At 37.5% G+C, this 22,676-nt stretch overlaps 2 protein-coding genes across 2 annotated transcripts in view; one reads left to right on the top strand and one right to left on the bottom strand.

Annotated features, from left to right (window-relative positions):
• The first annotated feature begins 20 nt into the window (after window positions 1–20).
• The window catches only part of GTF2E2 (general transcription factor IIE subunit 2), a 57,456-nt gene continuing 34,800 nt past the window's right edge, over window positions 21–22,676 (top strand). The window contains exons 1-2 of the mRNA XM_008686569.2: window positions 21–186; window positions 7,613–7,782. Of these exons, the coding sequence (XP_008684791.1) occupies window positions 7,617–7,782 (166 nt within the window). The 5' untranslated portion in view covers window positions 21–186; window positions 7,613–7,616. The remainder of the gene's footprint in view (window positions 187–7,612; window positions 7,783–22,676) is intronic.
• On the bottom strand, window positions 13,599–15,172 carry SMIM18 (small integral membrane protein 18). The gene has a single exon (XM_040643281.1). It carries the CDS (start codon window positions 14,786–14,788, stop codon window positions 14,492–14,494), a length of 297 nt encoding a protein of 98 aa, XP_040499215.1. The 5' UTR covers window positions 14,789–15,172; the 3' UTR covers window positions 13,599–14,491.

The following is a 22,676-nucleotide window of genomic DNA, read 5'->3' as shown; positions in this document are numbered from 1 at the left end:
GCCGCCGCCGCCGCCGCCGCCGGTGCCGAGACCCCGACCTGGCGGGGCTGCGCTGGGCGTGCGTGCGGGCAGGCGGGGGCGCTGACGAGGAGCAGGAAGCGGTGGCCACGCGGGCGTGGGCGGCTGGTCGAGGTGGAGGCGCTGGGAGGCGGCGGCCGGTCGCGTGGGGCGGCCCTCCTCGCTCAGGTAGGGGCTGCGGCCGCCTGGTGAGGGGAGCGGAGCCCCGGCCTGTTGTTCCTCGGGACCGCCTCCTCCCGAGGGGCGAGCTTGTCTTCCAGCTCTCGGGAGGCTGGGGCTGCGGTTCTCTGCGCGAAACACTAAACACAGTAACAACTTCTTGGGAGCATTGTCTTTTAGGCCGGAGGTCCACTGAGCAAACTTTTGGGTTGGAAAGGGGAAATTCGCAGAGAGCCGATTGTGTCTCTTCCTAGCCCTCGACTTTACTTTAGCGGTAGGCGAGCGAAACGTGTGTGGAGTTTAGGGAACCACGGTGTTCAACTAAAGGCTGTGATTTAGATGCACCTTCACGGGCTGTTTTTTAAAGCTGCCTTTTGGAGACTGGGTTTGTAATGATTTCTAAAGTTTAGTTATAGTCGTTTCGTCTGCAAAGTCTAGAGACATGTTCCACATCAAAACACTACGGTACCTCTTCGTCCACCTCTCCATTCCTGTGATTTAAGGGGTAAGCAGTCTGGTTTCTTACCTTGCTGGCTGTTCTTGGTAGTGTTCTTAGGTGCTGGTGGCAGTTCTGAGGCTTACGCAGGGAGAGAAGCGAAAGAGAAGAAAAGTAGAGAGGTTGAAAAAAGCCGTATGGTAGAGTGGAAAGAACGTGTGCTTTGGAGCCAGAAGATTTTGATTTAATTTTTGGCTTCTTAGTGACCATCCGTGGAGGAACACGTTAACTCCCTGAGTTGTGATTTTTTTTTTTTAATGGAAAATGGGCATGGGAATGTATCCTGTCTACTACACTGGCCAGTATATGTAAAACTCTACAGATTTTTTGAGTGGTCTGAAAAAAGGGGAAAGTTTGGCGGAACATGTGATAGTGGGGGGGAGAGAGAGAGAGAGATTAAGTCTTCTCGAGGTGCCATTGAACGTTATCCGTAGCACACAGGTCGCCTTTGTTTCAGAGGCCTTGACCAGCATTTCAGGTCTGGAGTAGGGAAGCGTTTGATTTAGGAGGCAGGGTATTCGTGTCCCGGCCTAGGTACTTAAAATGTGTGACCTTAACTGTACCTCTTCACTTCAGATTTCACATATTAAAATAAGGAATAAAACTAATACCTATTGTCTCATAGAATTGTGAGGCTCAAGTGCTGTAAGCATTTAGGTTTTTGTAACCTCTAAGGCTTTTGTTTAAGTCTGTGTTAAAATCATGATTAAAAGCCTGGTTTAATTACCTGTCTTTACAAGGTGAAATAAATAGCTACATATGTTTCCTGTTTTTGGTTTGTTGCCCCCACTTTATCACTTGTGATCCCCCCAGACTCTCTCCTTCGTTCCTCACCCTAGCATAATCATTTTTTCTTTTCAGATCCAACTCAAAATAGTAGCAGTGAAATAACATATTTGTATAGCTTTATTATGTAAAAAAACTGCTTTTCACAAACATTGTCTCATTTTAAAGTTGGGCTAGATGTAGACAGCATTGGTAGTATTTTCATTTTGCTTATGATAAAACTGGATTTAGAGAGGTCTAGTGGATTGCGTAGGGTCATGCTGCAGTTAGAGATTAGTACTGAGGGTTCCAGAAGTCAGGTCTTTGATACCAGTGCCTCTTATTCAAGTAAAGTTTACTCTGATTATTTCTTATCAGTGCTTATATTTTTAACTTTTTGCACTCTAAGTCACATTTTATTCATTGCTTTTTAAGCACAGTGCTCAATTCTTTAATCTCAAATGTAAGCTGCTTGAAGGCAAGGGTTTATCTTCTAGAACTCTTCAGAGCTTGGAGTACATAAACTCAAGACAAGTACACAAGCTTTGAGTCACAAACACAAGACATTTAATAAAGGCTTGTGAAACCTATAACAAGGTTAAAGCAATTTAAAGATGTTTTTGTGTTCATTATTCATTTAAGAAATATTTATTGAGCTACACTGTGCGTGAAGGCTTTCACAGTTAAGATGGGGCACCTGGGTGGCTCCGTTGGTTAAGTGTCCGGCCCTTGAGCTCAGCTGAGGTCTTGATCTCAGGGTGGTGAGTTCCAGCCCCGCGTTGGGAACCTATTGGAAACAAAGCAAAATAAAATAAAGTTAAAAAAAAAAAAAAGTTAGAGCCTTTTTCCTCCCAGACCTTCCTTCCCTACTGGTGAAAAATGCAAAAAATCATTTACATGATCAACTTGTTGCACTTCCTAGACTTTCCGTGGTATTCTAGGAGAGTTCCAACTTGAGAGGAATTGTTTTTTCTTTTTTAAAGATTTTATTTATTCATTTGGGGGGGGGGAGAGAGCGCGTGCGAGGGAGTGCGAGCAGGAGGAGGGTGGGGAGAGGCAGAGGGAGAAGGAGAAACAGACTCCCTACTGAGCAGAGACCCCAACGTGGGGCTTGTGGAGCTTGATTGCGGGACCCCGGGATCATGACTGAGCCGAAGGCAGACGCTTAACGACTGAGCCACTCAGTTGCCTCCAAAATAGTGATTTTACAACTCTGTACCGTATGCTATACTTACCAGAAGTGTAGCTACCATTCGTCACCATACAACGCTATTACAGTACCATTGACTATATTCGCTGTGCTAAACCTTTCATCCCCATGACTTGTTCATTCCTTAACTGGAGGCCTGTATATCCCACTCCCTTTCACCCATTTTGCCCATCCCCCAAACCCTCTCATCCCCCTCTCCTCTGGCAACCATCAGTTTATTCTGTGCTTATGGGTCTCAAGGAAGGAACTTTTTACATTTTAATTCCAGTGTAGTTAACATACAGTGTTATATTAGTTTCACGTGTATAAAATAGTGACTTACCAGTTCCATATATTACTCATTGCTCATCAAGATAAGTGTACTCTTAATCCCCATCACTTGTTTCACCCATCTCTCCCACCCGCCTCCCCTCTGGTAACCATTCGTTTATTCTCTATAGCTAAGAGTCTGTTTTTTGGTTTGTCTTTTTCCCCCCTCCCCTTTGTTTTGTTTCTTAAATTCCACATATGAGTGAAATTATATGGTATTTGTCTTTCTTTGACTGTCTTATTGTGCTTAGCATTATACTCTCTAGATTCAGCCATGTTGTTGCAAATGGCAAAATTTCGTTCTTTTTTATGGCTAAATAATATCCCATGTATATATATACACGACATCTTATTTATCCATTCATCTATTAGTGGACACTTGGGCTGTTTCCATAATTTGACTATTGTAAATAATGCTGCAGTAAACTTGGGGGTGAATATCTTTTTGAATTAAAGTTTTTGTATTCTTTGGGTGAATACCCAGTAGTGTGATTATTGGATCATAAGAGAGGAACACCTTAAGTACTTGTCGAAGGGCACTTGGGTGGCTCGGTAGGTTAAGTGTCTGACTCTTGATCTCAGCTCAAGTCTCAATATCATGGTCCTGAGTTCAAGCCCCTACTTAAAAACAAATAAAATAAAATACTTTTTGAATGATCTGTGGCTTCCCTGGTTGTACTGAAGTTGCTTAGAACTGTGGAGTTTTAGAACTGGGAAAAAACCGAAAAAGGTCTAGTCCCACCTCCTCCTAAATCAGGAATTTTCTGTAGATATTTCTAACAAATTTTAATCCAGCCTTTTTATTGCTTAAAGAGTTCACCAGTTTTATTTTTATTTTTAAAAAATATTTTATTTATTTATTTGAGATTGAGTAAGAGAGCACAAGCAGGGGGAAGTGGCAGAGGGAGAGGCAGGGAGCCTGTGTGGGACTCGATGCCAGGACTCCAGGATCATGACCCAAGCTGAAGGTGGACGCCTAACCAACTGAGCCATGCAGGTGCCCTGAGAGTTCACCTGTTTTAAAGCACAGCTTTTCATTTGTAAGTGATTCTGATGGTTCTCTCTCTCTCTCTTTTTACTTATTTTTTTTTTTTTTGCAGCGAGCCTACATCTGCCTCCTAATTTCTGCCTAGTAGTTCTGATGTTATTTCTAGAGCAGCATTGTCCAATAGAAATACATTGTGAGCAGCAAATGTGAGCCACACATGGAATTCAAAGTTTTCTAGTAGCCATATTTTTTTAAAAACTAGAAAAAATTAGGGCAAATTAATTTTTAAATGTTTTAATATTTATTTATTTATTTATTTATTTATTTAAAAGATTTTATTTATTTATTTGACAGAGATAGAGCTAGCCAGCGAGAGAGGGAACACAAGCAAGGTGAGTGGGAGAGGAAGAAGCAGGCTGCCAGCGGAGGAGCCTGATGTGGGGCTCGATCCCACAACGCTGGGATCACGCCCTGAGCCGAAGGCAGACGCTTAACCGCTGTGCCACCCAGGTGCCCCAAAATGTTTTAATATTTAAAATTTTATTTTTAATTTTTCATTATTGAAGTATAATTGGCAGGGGTGCCTGGGTGGCTCAGTTGGTTAAGCGTCGGACTCGATCTCAGCTCAGGTCTTGATCTCAGGGTCATGGGTTCAAGCCCTGTTGGATTCCATGCTGGGTGTGGAGCCTACATTTAAAAAAAAGGAGAAAGAGAAAGTGTAATTGACATACAGTGTTATATTAATTTTAGGTGTACAACATATTGATTCAACAACTGTACATTACTCAGTGTTCACCATAAGTATAGTCCCCATTTGTCACCATGCAACTTTATATAATTATTATTGAGTATATTCTGTAATGCTGTATTTTTCGTCTCCATGACTTATGTATTTTATAACTGGAAGTTTATACCTCTTAATCCCCTTTTCCTATTTTTTCCCATCTCCCCATCAACCTCCCCCTTGGCAACTATGAGTATGTTCTCTGTATTTATGAATCTGTTCGTTTTTTTTTTAAAATTATACATATAAATGATAATAGTATTTGTATCTGCTTATTTCACTTAGCATGATATCCTCTGGGTTCACGAATGTTGTCTCAAACGGCAAGATCTCTTTTTTTTTATGGTTAATATTCCATTGTGTGTGTGTATATCACATTTTCTTTATTTGTTGATGGACACTTGGATTGCTTTCATAGCTTGGCTATTGTAAATAATGCTGCAGTAAACATAGGGCTGCATATATCTCTTTGAATTAGTGTTTTTTGTTTTCTTTGGGTAAATGCCAGTAGTGGAATTATTGGATCATATGGTATTTCTATTTTTAATTTTTTGGAACCTGCATCGTGTTTTCACGGTGGCCGCACCAGTTTGCATTCCCATCAACAGTGCATGAGGGTTGCCTTTTCTCCACATCCTTGTCAACACTTGTTAGTTCTTGTCTTTTTGATACCAGCCATTCTAATGAGTTGATATCTTATTGTGGTTTTGATTTTCATTTCCCTAATGATTAGGAACGTTAAGCATCTTTTCATGTATCTGTTGGCCATTTGTACGTCTTGTTTGGAAAAATGTGTGTTCAGGTCCTCTACCCATTTTTTAATCCGAGTGGTTGTTTTTTTGGTACTAAATTATGTAAATTCTTTATATTTTGGATATTAACCCCTTATCAGGTATATCATTTACAAATATCTTTTCCCATTCAATAGGTTATTTTTTTGTTTTGTTGATGGTTTCCTTTGCTCTGCACAAGCTTTTTATTTTGATGAACTCCCAATAGTTTATTTTTGCTTTTGTTTCCTTGCCTGAGGAGACATATCTAGAAAAATGTTGCTAAGGCCAGTGTCCAAGAGCTAACTGTCTTATATTTTCTTTTAGGTGTTTCAAGGTTTCAGGTCTCATATTTCGTCTTGGATCCATTTTGAGTTTATATTTGTGTGTGGTGTAAGAAAGTGGTCAAGTTTCATTTGTTTTTTGTGTGTAGCTGTCTGGTTTTCCCAGCACCATTTGTTGAAGAGACTGTCTTTTCCCCCATTGTATATGTTCTTGCTTCCTTTGTCATGGATTCATTTTCCACTTAGGTGTGAGTTTATTTCTGGGCTCTCTGTTGTGTTGATCTATGTGTCTCTTTTTGTTCCAGAGCTATGCTGTTCTGTTACTATAGCTTTGTAGTGTGTCTTGAAATCTGGGATAGTGATACCTCTAGCTTTGTGCTGCTTTTTCAAGATTACTTTGGCTATTCAGAGTCTTGTGGTTTCATACAAATGTTAGGATTATGTGTTCTAGTTCTGTGAAAAATGCTGTTGGTATTTTGATTGGGATTGCATTGAATCTGAAGATTCTTTTGAGGGGTGAGGACATTTTAATGATATTCTTTTAATCCATGAGCATGGAATATCTTTCCATTTGTTTGTGTCATCTTCCATTTCTTTCATCAGTGTCTTACAGTTTTTAGAGTGTAGGTCTTTGACCTCCTTGGTTAAATTTATTCCCGGGTATTTTATTCTTTCTGGTGCAGTTGTAAATGGCGTTGTTTTCTTAACTCCTCTTTCTGCTACTTTGTTATTAGTGATTAGGAACAGGACGCATTCCTGTGTATTAATTTTGTATTCAGCAATTCAGTGATTTCATTTATTAATTTTTTTGGTGGAGTCTTTAGGGGTTTCTGTATGTATATCATGTCTTCTGCAAATAGTGACAGTTTCATGTGTTCATTACAAGTTTGGATGCTTATTTTTTTATAATCTTTTAAAAAAATCTTTATAATCTTCTTTGAGAGAGTGAGTGTGTGCATGAGCAGGGGGAGGGGCAGAGGGAGATGGACAGACTCCCTGCTAAGTGGGGAGCCCCATGTGGGGCTCAATCCCATGACCCTGAGATCATGACCTGAGCTGAAGTCAGACACTTAACCGACTGAGCCACCCAGGCACCCAACAAGTTTGGGTGCTTTTTTTTCTTGTCTGATTGCTGCATCTAGTACTTCCACTACTGTGGTGAATAAAAGTGGGGAGAGTGGATATCTTTGTCTTATTTCTGATCTTAGAGGACAAGTTTTCACATTTTAACCATTGTGTATGATGTTAGCTTTGAGTTTTTCATATTTGGTCTTTATTATGTTGAGGTATGTTCCCTCTAAACCCACTTTGTTGAGAGTTTTTATCCTGGACAGATTTTTGTCACATACTTTTTCTGTATTTCTTAAAATGCTCATATTGTTGGGGGAAATTAATTTTAGTATTTTATTTAACCTAGTGTATCCTAAAATATCATATCAACATGTAATCAATCTAAAACATCAGTAATTGTAAAAGTTCTTTATACTGTGTCTCTTAAATCTGGTGTGTAAAGTACATCTCAATTCTAGCCCCATTTCAGGTGTTCCATAGGCACATGTGATCAGTGACTATCATATTGGACAGTACAGTTCTAGGGCTTTAGAGAATAATTGTTTCTCTTTACTAGTGCCTAGCATGGTGCCTAGCACACGATAGGTACTAATTAAAGATTTTTAAGTGAATGACTAAGTGAATAAATACCAGTGCTGGAGAGCTAATAGTAAAAGGTAATTTTGTTTAGAAGTAATTCTCCTTGGGACCTATGGATTTGGCCTATAGGTTTGAATGATTAAAATCTGTATTAAAAATACTTACTTATATCTTTGCAGAATTATGGATCCAAGCCTGTTGAGAGAAAGGGAGTTGTTCAAAAAACGAGCTCTCTCCACTCCTGTAGTAGAAAAACGTTCAGTATCTTCTGAATCATCATCATCATCATCAAAGAAGAAGAAAGCAAAGCTAGAACATGGAGGATCATCAGGCTCTAAACAAAATTCTGGTTAGTAAAATTGACTTTAGGACTGTTCAGTTTTTATTTTTCAGGAAACCTTTTAGTTATGGCAAATTCATTTTTTATTTATTGTTAGACATTAAGTATAAGGGAATGTAATAAGAGAGAATAGATGGTTCTTAAGATGTTAATAGTCTTGTGTTATAGTTAGAATTTAGATTATTATCTTTTCAGAAAATACCTTTGTTGAAGCTTAATTTATATACCATGTATTTCAATCTTTTTAAGTGTACAGTTCAAAGATTTTTGGCAAATTTACAGAATTGTGCACCTTTTAATAGAACTGAATTTTAGAACATTTCCATTATCCCCAAAAGATCCTTTGTTCCCATTTACAGTCACTTCTTGTTCCCGCCCCAGCCCCAGATAACCAATAGTCTACTTTCTGTCTCTATATATTTGCTTTTTCCAGACATTTCGTATGAATGAAATTGTACAATATGTAGTGTGTGGCTTCTTTTACTTAGTATTTATTGAGAGGATCTTTTTGTTGATTATGCTTTTAACATGGTATATTACATTAGTTGATTTTTCAGATGTTAAACCAGCCCTTTCATTCTTGGAATAGGTCCTACTTGGTTGTGGGGTATAATTCTTTTTATTTGTTGTGGGATTCAGTTTGCTTTGTGTTTTGTCCAGGATTCATCTATGTGTAGCATGCGTCAGTACTTCATTGTGCTTTATTGCTGAAGAGTAATCCAGTGTATGGGTATATTACAATTTGTTTATCCATTCGTTGGTTAATGGACATTTAGATTATTTCTACCTTTTGCCTATTATGAATAGTGCTGCTTTGAGCATTAATGTACAGGCTTTTTGTGTGGACCAAAATGACTATAACATTTTACATTCTCAGTACATGAGGGTTCTATTTTTTTTTTCACTCTTGTTAAGACTTGTCATTTCTTGGATTTCTTGTGTTTTTGATTATAGCTATTCTAGTGGTTGTAAAGTGGTACCGTGTGTGTGTGTGTGTGTGTGTGTGTGTTGTTTTTTTTTAAGATATTTACTTGAGAAAGAGCATGCAGGAGCAGCGGGTGGGAAGGGGGGAGAGGGACAGAGGGAGAAGCCGACTCCCTGCTGAGCAGGGAGCCTGAGGTGGAGCTTGATTCCAGGACCCTGGGATCATGACCTGAGCCAAAGGCAGGCAGACGTTTAACTGACTGAGCCACTCAGGCGCCCCTCATTGTGGTTTTAACATGCAGTTCTGTAATGATTAATGATGTTGAGCATCATTTCATTTGCTTATTAGCTGTTCGTGTGCCGTCTTCGGTCAAATGTTTATTCAGATTTTTTTGCCCACTTAAAGTTTCATTGTTTTCTCCCTATTGATTTATAAGAGTTCTTTATATATTCTGGCTACAATTTCTTTTCTTTCTTTCTTTCTTTTTTTTTTTTTTTTTTAAGATTTTATTTATTAGAGAGAATGAGCAGGGGTAGGGGCAGAGGTAGGAGCAGACTCCCCACTGAACGCAGAGCCCCACATGGGGCTTGATCCCAGGACCCGAGATCAAGACTGGAGCCAAAGTCCGACACTTAACTGACTGCGCCAACCAGGCACCCCAGATACAATTTATTGATCCAATATCACTTGCATTCTAGGTGTGTCGTATCTAAGAAATCTTTGCCTAACCCAGGGTCATGAAAATTTACTTCTACTTTTTTTTTGTTTTTTTTAGGTTTTTAATTTCTTTTGACAATGTTTTATTGTTTTAAATATACAAGTCTTTCATTAAATTTATTCCTAAATATTTTATTCTTTTTGATATTGTGAATGAAATTGTTTTCTTAATTTGATTTTTGGATTGTTCATTGCTAGTATATAAAAATACAATAGATTTTTTTTTTTTTTTTTTTGAGGTAAATTGAGAGCGAGAGAGCACACATGGGGGGGGAGGGCAGAGGAGGAGGGAGAAGCAGACTCCCCGCTGAGCAGGGAGCCTGGTGGGGTTCAGTCCCAGGACCTTGGGATCATGACCTGAGCTGAAGGCAGACGCTTAACCAACTGAGTGCCCCAGGTGCCCCAGAAATACAATAGTTTTTGTACATTGATCTTGTATTCTACAACCTTGTGGAACTTGTTCATTCTTTCTAGTTGTGTGTGTGTGCATGTGTGTGAATTGCATAGGGTTTTTTCACATACAAGATTGTGTCATATGCGAGTAAGGACAGATTTACTTTGTCCTTTCCAATGTGAATGCCTTTCCTTCTTTCTTTCCTTTTTTTCTGCCCAGGACTGGCTAATAGAATGTTAAATACAGGTGATGAGGGTGAACGTCTTTGCCTTGTTCTTGATCTCAGGGGAAAGGCATTCCATCTTCCACGTGTATGTATGATCTTAGCTGCATGGATTTTGTAGATGCCCATTATCAGGGCAAACTGCTTCTAGTTTGTTGAGAGTTTTTAATCTTAAGTGGGTATTGGATGTTGTCAAATGCTTTTTCTGCATCTTTTGTGAAGATAATATTCTTGTTCTTTATTAATATTACATAAATTGATTTTTCAGATGTTAAACCAGTCTGGCATTCTTAGAATAAATTCTGCTTGGTCATGATGTATAATCCTTTTTATTTGTGGTGGAATTTCAGATTGCTGGTATTTAGTACAGGAGTTTTGTGTTTGTATTCATGAGGGTATGGTTTGTAGTTTTCTTGTGATGCCTGTCAGAATATTTCTGGCCTCATAAAATGATTGGTGAAGTGTTCTCTTTTCCACTGTTTTCTGGAAGAGTGTGAAGGCAGTTTTTAAATTTTTGGTAGAGTTTGCTAGTGAAGCCATGTGGGAAGCTCTTATAGAAATTCTTACAGGTCTGTTCAGATAACTCGTTATCTTCTTGAGTTAATTTTGGTGCTTTGTATCTTTTTAGGAGTTTGTCCATTCCATTATCCACACTGTCTAAAGTTTTTCAAAGTATTTCCTTGGAATCCTTTGATATCTGTAAGGTCAGTAGTGATAACCCTCCTCCTTTCATTTCTAATTTTTAAGACTTTGTGTTTTATTTTGTTGATCTTTTCAAAAAATCAACTTTTGATTTCATTAATTTTTCTCTTATGTTTTTCTGTTTTTTTATTTGTTTCTATTTCACCATTATTTTTCCTTTCTTCTACTTATTTTGGGTTTAGTTTAGTCTTTGACTATTACCTTTTAAACAAGGTCAGTCCAGTGTAATTGACAACAAATTATTTACCTACCTAAAAATGTAGCGATAGTAATCTTCACGGATGTCATTTTGTTAGATGTTTTGCAAGCTGTTTTACTAATTGATGTTAAAGCAGAAGTAATCTTTTTATGAAGTAGGGCTGTCGGTCTTATTAGTACATACGTAAAGTTGATTTTTCCTCATTCCAGTGAAATGTACATTGAATTAATTCGTAGTACACTGTTTTAAACATTAGCACAGACCCACTCTTAGACATAGTCACTTTGATCTGCTTAAGAATATCTTTGCTCCTGCTAAATAACAGAATTCAACCAAGTAATTGAAGATCTAATTGGCTTTATGAAATGATTTATGAATCAGGCAGCATCCCATCTAGCAAGTAGAGAGGCATTCCAAGGAATTGTACAAAATGGAAGCTTTTTATAGAAGGAGGGTGGATTCAGGAAAGTTATTGGCAAAAGAAAAGGACTGTTCTAGGCCAGGCCCTCTCTAGGGGGAAGAGCCCCCGGGTCTGATGCGGATGACCTCATCTTCCTTTGGGGAATGGAAAAGGGTCCATGTGGCATACTCAGGCATTGATTGAAAAATTCCTGACTGACCAGTTAAGACTACGTTTCTGAGGGAGTTTGAAACTGCGGTTAGATTATGTATTAAACACCAGTTTTGGAGCTTGGTTAAAGTGATGCTAATTTGGGCCTGTGGGTTTCTTTCTTTCTTTCTTTTGTTTTTTAACAGTACAAAATCTCAGTGTCTTAAAAACAGCAAAGATTTGTTGTTTCTCTTTCATACCACATGTTTATCATGTGTTGGCAAAGGGTCTTAGCTCCTTATAATCACTCAGAGGACCCAGGCTGATAGAGGAGCTGATCTTTCAAGTGTTGGTCTCAGTGCCGGAGGGAGAAAGAACTCTGGAATATCTTGCCTGGTAGTTAAAATCCTCTTGCCTGGTGGTGAGACATCACTTTCTCTCACAATTTATTGTCTAGAGCTAGTCACAAGGCTGTACCCAGACACAGGGGGTTCCAAGTGCTCTAAAAGGGGAAAGCAGGAAATACTGGGTGTAAACACTGAGGACTACCATACCACCCTCGATTGGGTCACTATAAGTGGATTGTCTGATTAGGTGCTTACAAGGTTTCCTGGCTTAACTTTTTTATGTCTACTCTGTACAGTAGTCAGTGATTTTTCTAATCATCAGTCTGATCAAGTCACTGTTTTTAGGCTGATCATCATTGCTTTTCAGATGAAGCCCATCTTTTCCTGATGTCTACATGCCCTACCTGACCTAGTCTCCGTTACCTTTTATACCAATATGTCACTGTTTTTCTTATACTTTGTCCTGTGATACTGTCCTGTAGCTCCTTTAACACGCTTTACTCGCTTTTGACTCTTGACCCTTGCCCACATTATGTCCTCTTCCTGGAATATTCTTTCTTAGGTCCTTCCCTCTTTCCTTTGGCTACCTCCTATTCCTCTTTTAGGTTGCAGCCTAAAAGTCATATTATTTCTACTTTCCTATTTGAATTCAGCGCTTAGCCTTTGATTCCCATAGCACTCATTATTTCTGACAAAGCTATTGTGTGTCCTTGTAATTGCGTGATTACTTGTTTGCCATTGTAACCTAATCTCTCACACATAGAGGCACTCAATACATGTTTGTTGAATGGTTAAATAAATTACAGTGTAAGGTAGGGAAAAGTTAGTATTGTCCATTATCAAGAAATTTAGTAATTAAATGATCTGTATGCTTCCCATTTATGGCAAGGACTCGAGAGTTTACCATTTATGAAAATGTGGTTTTATTAGTGCTCAGAATATCTCCTGGTACCAAAGTATTTTGTGTACAGGTTTCACAAGTCCTTTGAAAGTTGGTTACATTATTTGTGTTTATTTCTAATGTTAGAAAAAACATTTGTGGAGAAGTGATTCCAAACTGATGGTTAGGGTTCTCTAAGTTGAAAATGACAGATACGTATTTTTCTTTTTAAGATTTATTTATCTGAGAGAGAAAGGAGAGCTGGGGGAGGGGCAGAGGGAGAGAATCTTTCAAGCAGACTCCCCTCTGAGCCCCACTGGGGCTCCATCCCACAACCCATGAGATCACGACCTGAGCGGAAACAGAAGAGTCGGACACCTAACCGACTAAGCCACCCATGCGTGCCTAGATGTGTATTTTTCACTTCATATATCAAATATTTTCTATTGTGACTTAATTTTCAGTAGCTTCTAAATAAGCTAAGTTGATATGTCGTATTTAAAGGCTGCTACTTCCATTTTTTTGTTGTTATTTTGAGTAATGCTTTTAGAAATCTCTTTGTATCTTGAGGTTTTTTTCTTTTGAACTAATTTCTCAGGGTAAATTCCACGAATGATGTTTCTGGTTAAGGGCAGTTTTGGTGGTTAAGAGCAGGCTTATGTTTGTTCATGGGTGGTAGCAAAGTAGTATTAGGGTTATAAAATACAATATTTGTACAGCCCTTGTAATTCCAAAAGATAAAACTGCAGTATTTCTTTTTTTTTTTTTTAAAGAGTTTATGTATTTATTCGACAGATAGAGACAGCCAGCAAGAGAGGGAACACAAGCAGGGGGAGTGGGAGAGGAAGAAGCAGGCTCATAGCGGAAGAGCCTGATGTGGGGCTCGATCCCATAACGCTGGGATCACGCCCTGAGCCGAAGGCAGACGCTTAACCGCTGTGCCACCCAGGCGCCCCAAAACTGCAGTATTTCTTAACAGGTGTTATGTGGTCCTATCTTTCACCTTTTTTTGGGGGGGGGTAGTCTTTTCAGCATTGGGTATCTTAGCCCTTGAGAATATGAATATGAGCAGCAAAATGAAAGAATAAGCTCAGGAAATACAATTTAGGAGGTATACTAGTAAGTTTTAGTTTGAAAATAGTCTGGCCCTTCTTACACCATGTGTTTCTTATTAAACAGTAAATCAGTTTTATGAAAATTTTGTGCAGGTATACTTCTGATCATTCTATTTTGAGACTTTTTTCCACACTAATCCCTACATAAAACTTAAGTCTTTATAAAATGTATAAGTTGTCCTCAGTAACCTAGAATATACTTCTTTTTAATAAGTAGAGATTTTATATGTAAATGGATTATTTACTTTGGATTTAGGTAAGCATTTTAAATAGTGTTTTTATTACCAAAACACATGGAGGGTAGTTTATTTTTTAGTCCACATGGTTTGTTTAGGTCAGAGTTGCAAGTTGCAAGCAAGTTGATCTTGCTTATGTTTTCTGTCTTACGTTTTATATCTTAATATTGAGATCTAGGAATCTTTTATCCAGTTTTTGAATTGTCATTTTAAGTAGATTTGTAACTTACATATGTGAAGCTTTACTGTATATTTAATGAAAGGGATACACACACAAAAAGTGCATATTTGACTTGTTTTTCTCTTCTTTTAGAAATCTTTTAATCATTCAGAGTCAATTTTCATAATAACAGTTGGCCTCAGAAAATTATCCTTTTTTCTCAGTAGTTGAAGGCTGTTTTCAGAAATTTTGTTCATCTTAGGTAGAATGCTAGACCACTTCAATTTCACGTTTTCTGATGTTGTCCATCATACTTCTAAGAGGGTTAGGTTCACTTTTCAAGTCTTTAACAGTTTTGTTTTTTACACAGCAGCAACAGTCAAGCACTTCATAAAGGAAAGCCAGCACCACTAAAGATACCACTGTAAATATAAATAAAAGCAGAATGACAAAGCAGGCAGTGTTCCAGTTATCATGAAAAGGGTAAATTTTTTGAACTTGAAAACCAAGGTACTGATAAACAGATGTAGTGGTTTCATTCCAGAGGCTGGAGCTCAGGGAGGCCATTCTTAGGGATTGTACTTCTTGTATTGCTCTTGTGAATCTGTAAAAAGGTAGAAAATGAATATATGTAACCAAATTCTAAAGATTTGTCAATTCAAGTCTTAGTTCTAATATTTGTTAGTAAAATTTTTATAGGTAACACGAGTTGTCTTATTTTCTGCCAGAATTAATGCCCAAATGACATTTTTGAATTTTTTCTGTATTTTATGTACTATATATTTTTTATGTGTATCGTTTGCTAGACAAATATATAATATGTTTAAGATTTCTGTACAGAAGTTAACTGCTAATAGAAGTGGGAAAAGAGAAGCTGAATTGGTTTAAAATTTGACTAAAGTAGTGGTCAGTGATCTGTTAACTACAAAAAAAAATTTTAGTGTTTTAAGGTGGTGGTCTTCAGTCTGNNNNCCCCTACCCCCCCCCCCCCCCGCCCCAAAAGCTTTTCTCATTACCTTTGTGGATTCTTCTCACCTTTTGGCTCAGTGTATTTCTGTCTCCTATTTCCAGTCCTTTAAACTTTGAGGACAGGTGACCTGAATCAGGAAATAGTGGCTGAGTGAAAAATACTAGAGAAAAGCAAAGCTAAATAATGACCATTTTCAGAATAAGGATAATAAAATTTTAGGTTCAAGTTGCCTATGAAGAGATCTTAATCCTAGGATTTTTTTTTTTTATGTATATGATAGTATTAACTGTTTCATATAACTATGGACATGAGTATTTCAAACAGACAATCAGCATCCCAGGTGTATTGATTATTATTATTCCATTTCACAAAATTAACCAGTGAATTAAAGTTTTAGTATTCTTTTTTTTTTTTTTTTTAAAGATTTTATTTATTTGACAGAGAGAAAGACAGCCAGCGAGAGAGGGATCACAAGCAGGGGGAGTGGGAGAGGAAGAAGCAGGCTTCCAGCGGAGGAGCCCGATGTGGGGCTCGATCCCAGACCGCCAGGATCACGCCCTGAGCTGAAGGCAGATGCCCAATGACTGAGCCACCCAGGCGCCCCTGTATTGACTTTAAAACTGAGGAGAAGTGGGGTATCTGGGTGGCTCAGCCAGTTAAGCGTCTGCCTTTGGCTCTGGTCATGATGCCAGGGTCCTGGGGTTGAGCCCCATGTCGGGCTCTCTGCTTAGCAGGTGCCTCCTTCTCCCTCCCTCTCTGCATGCTGCTCCCCCTGCTTGTGTGTTTGCTCTCTTTGTGTCAAATAAATAAAATCTTAAAAAAAAAAAAAACTTAAAAAAATAAAACTGAGGAGAAATTGTAAAGACTAATAATGTAAGTTTCTATTACAAAATGAAATTTTAGAATTACTGGAAAGTTGGTATAAAGGAACTTTATAATCTGTTTATTTTTGAGGTACAAGTGAATTGCTTAAAATTTTAACTTTATAGTCTATTTTTTAAAGAAGATTTATTTAAGAGAGAGAAGGAGCACCTGCGTGTGAATGAGCATCAGGTACGGGAGGTACAGAGGGAGTGGGGGAGAATCCCAAGCAGACTCCCTGCTGACCATGGAGCCAACTCTGGGCTCAATCCCATGACCCTGAGATCACCACCACCTGAGCTGAAACCAGGAGTAGATGTTCAACCCACCGAGCCACCTAAGTGTCCCAATATTCTGTTTATTTTTGAGGTACAAGTGAACTGTTTAAAATTTTTTCAAGCCCTCTCGTGCCTGCTCCCCCTAAATGGAGGGAGGGACGGGAAGGGAGAAGGTGGGGCAGGCAGACAGACACAAACTAAATTCAGTTATTTGAAGTTAACTTGTACCCATCAATGAACTATTCTTGTTTAAATCAATATATCCGTACAATTGATTATTGTGTGTGGATGAGGTAACTGTGTGGTGAGAAATATTTTCAGGATCTGTAAAGTGAAAAGACCAAGATGCAGGACAGTATGTATAGGAAAGGGGGAAATAATATGCATTTTTATTTGCTTGTATCTGCACAAAAGTTTTGGAAGGAGTTATATAAGAAATTAATAACAATGATTACTTGTGTGGTTGGTTGGAGAGTAGAGCTGGGAAACAGGGATCTGTGTGAGATTGCTCAAGGTGTATCTCGTTATATTTAGTTTTTGAACCATTTGAATATAGTACTTACCTAAAACCCAAACTAATATATTTTAAAAGTATTTCTTGCCTTCGGTTTTATGTATCTATTGTGTTACATTGTGTTATATATCTATTTAATACATTTTTTGAGTTTTCTGGATTCTAAAAAAACTAGAATCAGTAAACACTGTCATTTTGATTAGAAGTGTCTAAGCAGTTTAAGGAAGAGTATACACATGTCGCAAATGATGACAGTTTATGTTGTAAATGATGACAGGTTGCCTCTTATGTGAGTGTATTGATAACTGATGAGCAATTCAAAACATTCACTCATTAGTTAGCTTCTGGGCATATCTGAAAAAAGTAAACCGTGATATATGGAGTCATTTTGTACCTTAAATTTAATGTGGTTTATTCTTTTTAAGTACAGTAGAGCTCTAGCAATTTTTTGTGCTAAATTTAGGGTAAAATCTCAAACTTACTTTAATGGAGTAGACATAATTAGACATGCAGAAAGATGATACTAGAATTTTCTCATATTCTAAGACTGTTTTTGAAATTAAAATGTAAATTTGTATCAAATAGCTGCTATAAACATGCTTTATGAAAAAAAAGACTAAATGGTTAAAAAAAAATTACTTTTTTGAATCCCCATCCCTTTAAAATTTCGTTACAGAGATGGGGAGTGTTAAAGTAAATACTATATATATATATATATAATATATATATATATATATAAATTTTTTTTTAGTTTATTTTTGATATATTCTCTTCACTTATTTTTCCTCCCATTTCAGAAGGGCTTATGGGGCTAGGATTTCAAACTGTTCTGGAACCTTGAATTGTCAGATCAGAATAAGATTATGCTTTTGCTCTAATTATGGTGAAAGCCCTTGAGTTGAACTCTCTAGTGTCTTTAAACATATCACTTTGAAACATGATCAGTTAATCATATTGGCCTTTAAATATAGAGAAGCTCACCCAGCCCTGGAACTCTCTGAGATAGGCCATGTGTCTAGTCAGTTTGGTGAAAGAGCAATAAACCTGCATCTGTGCTAACTCTAAATATATCACCAGTAAGATGTAGGCTGATTATAGTGCTAATAATGGGGGTGGTAGGGCTTTTTCTGTTTACAGTTTACCTGAAATTTCAGTAACAAGTTAACTGTTTTATTTGACAAGGTTGTTTTTATTTATCTGAGCCTTTTTTTGGCTCCCATACTTTGTACAGCAAGCAGGAATATTTTCTAGGTAATTAACCCCATTGTTCTGAACCTGGGGAGATCTATCATCCTCTTACAGCAACCTTTAGGCTTTGTGAAGGATGCTTTGCTTATGCTGGCTGAATGCTGAATAAGAAATAGAAGGAATAAAAATTACAAAAATAGTCTTTTACAATTTAAATAGATTTATCAGCAAAGAAAAAGTCAGAAGTTGGATCTTTAGGTCAGTATGTGTGGGTAATATCCTGGAACTTCGGCATCTACTAAATGATATTTTCATGCTCGACTATTATAAAATTAGAAATTTGGACAGTAGTTGATACTAATTTTTAGTAGACATGAATAGTTACTCTGAGCCATGAAAGTGATCTTATTACCTACCTTGAAAGGTACCATATCTTCCTCCTTTAACCAGTTCTTCTTAAAACATATTTTTATTTTAAAATGTAGTTTATCAAAAAGACTCGCTCTCTTTTTTTTTTTTGAGGAATCAGTTGAAGAATAATTTTAACATATTGAAATATGGTTATGAATATTTTGTGGCATATGAAAAATGAAAGGCTATTAAAGAGGGTTATCATTTAATAATAGAATGGCTTGTATATTATAGTAATATAGATTTTAAAATTTAACCATAAGGAATTATTTTAGTTAAAATGTTAGGAAAGTCTGAAGCTCTACTGATAACCTCTTTGGCTATAGTATAATGCAGCCTATTTAATGATACCTTTATGGTCTTATTTTTATGTAAAAATCACAGTTGTTACAATTTCTTGGCATTCTCTGCATCTATACTCAAAGTCAAACAGTTTTGAACTATTTTCTCATTTGTTAAAATATAACAAACTTTCCTGTAAGTAACTGCTTTTTACCAGCCAATATAATTTGCACATATAATCAGAAAGCTTTAGTCCAGGATTTGCTTTTAGTCTAGATTTTTCTTTAAGAAAAATCCTTTGTTAAGGCAGTCCAAACTGCTGAAATGAAATAGCTCGGAAAAAAATAAATTAGCAAATAAGCACTTAATATTAAATGCTTATGGTTTACTCTAAGGTCTGGATATAGATCAGGTTCATAGAAAATCTCATGAATTTTCCATAAGGCACAGATGGTAAGGGTGCTTATCAAATAGCACAAGGCAGTCTTCACATTTTCATAATAAAATCCTACCAAGCAGTGAAATGAATACATTGTTTTTTTTTTTTGGTCTTTCGTAGGAACAAAGCTTTCTGCTTTTTATGGTAAAATATTTTTATATTACATTATAAGGACATGTATTACTAAATGAAAGAGATCGTATAAACCTACCTCTTGTCTGAAGGCTGCTGTTGAAGCGATGGTATCGTCTGTTTGTAATGCAGTCCAGTGCACATCCAAGATGGAGCTGTGCTTCTATTGGTTGAACCACAATGCAGCTGACAGTTTCCTCTTCGTTCATTTGCATTAAGTCCTGCCACCCTTAAGTGTAAATCATTCATAAACTTGAATAGAGCTGTCTAGGATATCAACTGTCACCTCTTTTTCTTGCCTTATTTTTTTGTCCTTAAACTAAATTTCTGCAAAGGAATTTGAGTTAGTAACAAACTGATGATTCCTTAGTGTTTAACCATAAAATTTCAGATCCTTCAGTGAGTATTTCCTGCTAGGGCTAAAAGGTAATGTCGAGAGATGTAGTAACCTAGGAAACAAACAGCCCAGGTTTACCAGCTTGATATTTCCTCTAGGAAGTGGGCATAAAATCTCACAGATGATATTTTCTTTCCATACTTGTGTTATATGTAAATCTTGTCCTCTGGTAGTGATTATTTCCATGTGGTGGTTTGATTTAGGAGAAATTCTAAGGGAGAAGAAAGGTTTTCAGCTCTACTAGTTGGGAGAGGGTTAGTTTTGGTAGGTATACCACTGACATTAAAAAGCAATCTGTGACATTTAAATGGTAACAAAGGAATCAAAGGTACAGCATAGAGAATATAGTTAATGGTATTGTAATAGTGTTGTATGGTGATAGATAGCAGCTACACTTGTGAGATAGCATAATGTATAGAGAAGTTGAATGACTATGTTGTACACCTGAAACTAGTGTAACATTGTGTGTCAACTGTACTCAAAAGAAAATTTTTTAAAATTTCTTTCAAAATTTATTTTAGAGCACGAGTGGGAGGAATGGAGGGAGAGATGATGTCAGGTAGACTCCACATGGAGCCTGAGGCAGGGCTCGATCCCTGACCCCGAGATCATAATCTGAGCCCAAACCAAGAATCAGCACTCAACTGACTGTGCCACTCAGGTGCCCCTCAAAAATTTTTTTAAAAAATGGAAAAAGAATCCTCAACTGAATGTTTGAAGATAGAATATTTTTATTTATGGATTATTATTTAGAGTTGTGTGTGGTCCAAGCATAACAATCAAGGTTTTAAATTATGGAGGGGGGGGGCGCGCCTGGGTGGCTCAGTTGTTAAGCGTCTGCCTTCGCCTCAGGGCGTGATCCCAGCATTCTGGGATCGAGCCCCACATCAGGCTCCTCTGCTGGGAGCCTGCTTCATCCTCTCCCACTCCCCCTGCTTGTGTTCCCTCTCTTGCTGGCTATCTCTCTGTCAAATAAATAAAATCTTTAAAAAAAAAAATTATGGAGTGGCTATTACAGCAGCAGCAGACTGGGTAAATGCTTGCTGTGCAGACTTTATAGTTTACATTTTTTAAAAAAAGATTTTATTTATTAAAGGGAGAGAGAGTGCGAGTGGGTGGAGGAGCAGAGGGAGTAGGGAGAGGGAGGGGGAAAGAATCTCAAGCAGACTCTGCACTGAGAGCAGAGCCCAATGCAGGACTTGATCCCATGACCCTGAGATCATGACCTGAGCCAAAATCAAGAGTCGGACACTCAACTGACTGAGCCACCCAGGTGCCACCACACTATTTTTTAAAATTATAGATAAACTAGCATATTAGTTTTTGGACCATAAAGGGGTACATAGAAATACTGTTACTATCTTTGTTCATTCAGCTAATACTTACTTAGTGTTTACTCTGCCTGGCATTGAGCTAAATGTTCAAGACTCCATGATAGATAAAACTGCATGTAGTTCATGATTGAGTGTTATATAGTGCCTATCCTTAACATAGTGTCATCTGCTTTTCATAATGTTCCCAGTTAGTTGTTTATATAGGCATATAGGATAAATTTAATATTTTACTAAAGTTAAACAAGAAAACATTATATCTGCATTTATGAATTTTTATACTCCGACAAAATAATAGCCAATTTCAGATGGAATAGTCTGTACTAAAGACTAGTTTATGATTCTTTTTAAAAAAGATTTTATTTATTTGACAGAAAGAGCACAGGCGGGGGAGCGGCAGGCAGAGGGGGAAGGAGAAGCAGGCTCTCTGCTGAGCAGGGAGCCTGATGTGGGGCTCGAACCCAGGACCCTGGGATCATGACCTGAGCCGAAAGGCAGACGCTTAACTGACTGAGCCACCCAGGCGCCCCTAGTTAATGATTCTTATACAAGGCTGTATCAGAGTTCACAACTGAATTTGAATCTGTATTCTTCTACTTAGTACTCTCACTTTTCTTATGTTTTAAAGGGGACAATGTTACCTCTTAAATAGGGTTTTTCAGAGGGAATAAATGAGAAAATATTTAGCATGGCACATGGCAAATAATAAGCATTCAGTAAATGTTACTTTTATTGTTAAAGTGTGCTGAACACCTTGGGAAAATGACCCACAGGTAGTGTTTCATAATTGAAATAATGTGAAAGCATATCTGTAAGGTATCCATGAGATTACTTTTGGAAACATAGTAGGCTATAATGTGCCGATTAGGTTGCTGTCAAAATTATAACTGATTCTTAAAGGAAAACTGCCTATCAAGTCTCATTTTATTTTTTCTGTAATTAATTTTTAAAGATTTTATCCATTTATTTGACAGAAAGAGACACAGCGAGAGAGGGAACACAAGCAAGGGAAGTGGGAGAGGGAGAAGCAGGCCCCCCCCCCGCTGAGCTCGATCCCAGGACTGTGGGATCACTACCGAGCTGAAGGCAGATACTTAATAACTGAGCCACCCAGGCACCCCTGAAGTCCCATTTTAGTCTCAAAACAACAAAACAGAAACAAAAACCAAAAAGCATATTTAGTAGTCTTTTCATAAACTAATCTGGAAGAAGTATTATGTTGCCATCTGAAAGCTATTCTTTTGGATCTCTGACAGTTGTTACATTTGACTTGCATTGTTCTAATGCATTCTTTTGTTTCAATTATTATTACCAAGCTAGTGCCAGAGATAACCTCCCCACCTTTTATTTTTAACCTCTTCCATTGTGGATCAGCAGCCACAGGGGAACTTAATATATCTGAGTTGATGATTTGTTAATAGAATGTGTACTTCTGGAATGTTTTTCTAGTATTTATGAATTTTTTTTTTAACTGTTCCTCCTTATGACTAATGGAATGCACTTGTGATTCATGATAGCATTAGGATTTCTGCCTATAAAATGCAACAAAATGATACAAGTTCTGAAACAAATTGTCTTCTATACAGATTTCTCCTTGTTTCGAACTGTCATCCTTTTTTAAGCAGCCATGTTTATGCAGTGGCAGTGCCTAT

The sequence above is a fragment of the Ursus maritimus genome, unplaced genomic scaffold (genome assembly GCF_017311325.1).
Source record: "Ursus maritimus isolate PB19 unplaced genomic scaffold, ASM1731132v1 scaffold_28, whole genome shotgun sequence".
Taxonomy (NCBI): Eukaryota; Metazoa; Chordata; class Mammalia; order Carnivora; family Ursidae; genus Ursus; species Ursus maritimus.
The sequence above is the reverse complement of the archived record's forward strand: the minus strand, read 5'-3'. Positions and strand labels throughout refer to the sequence as shown.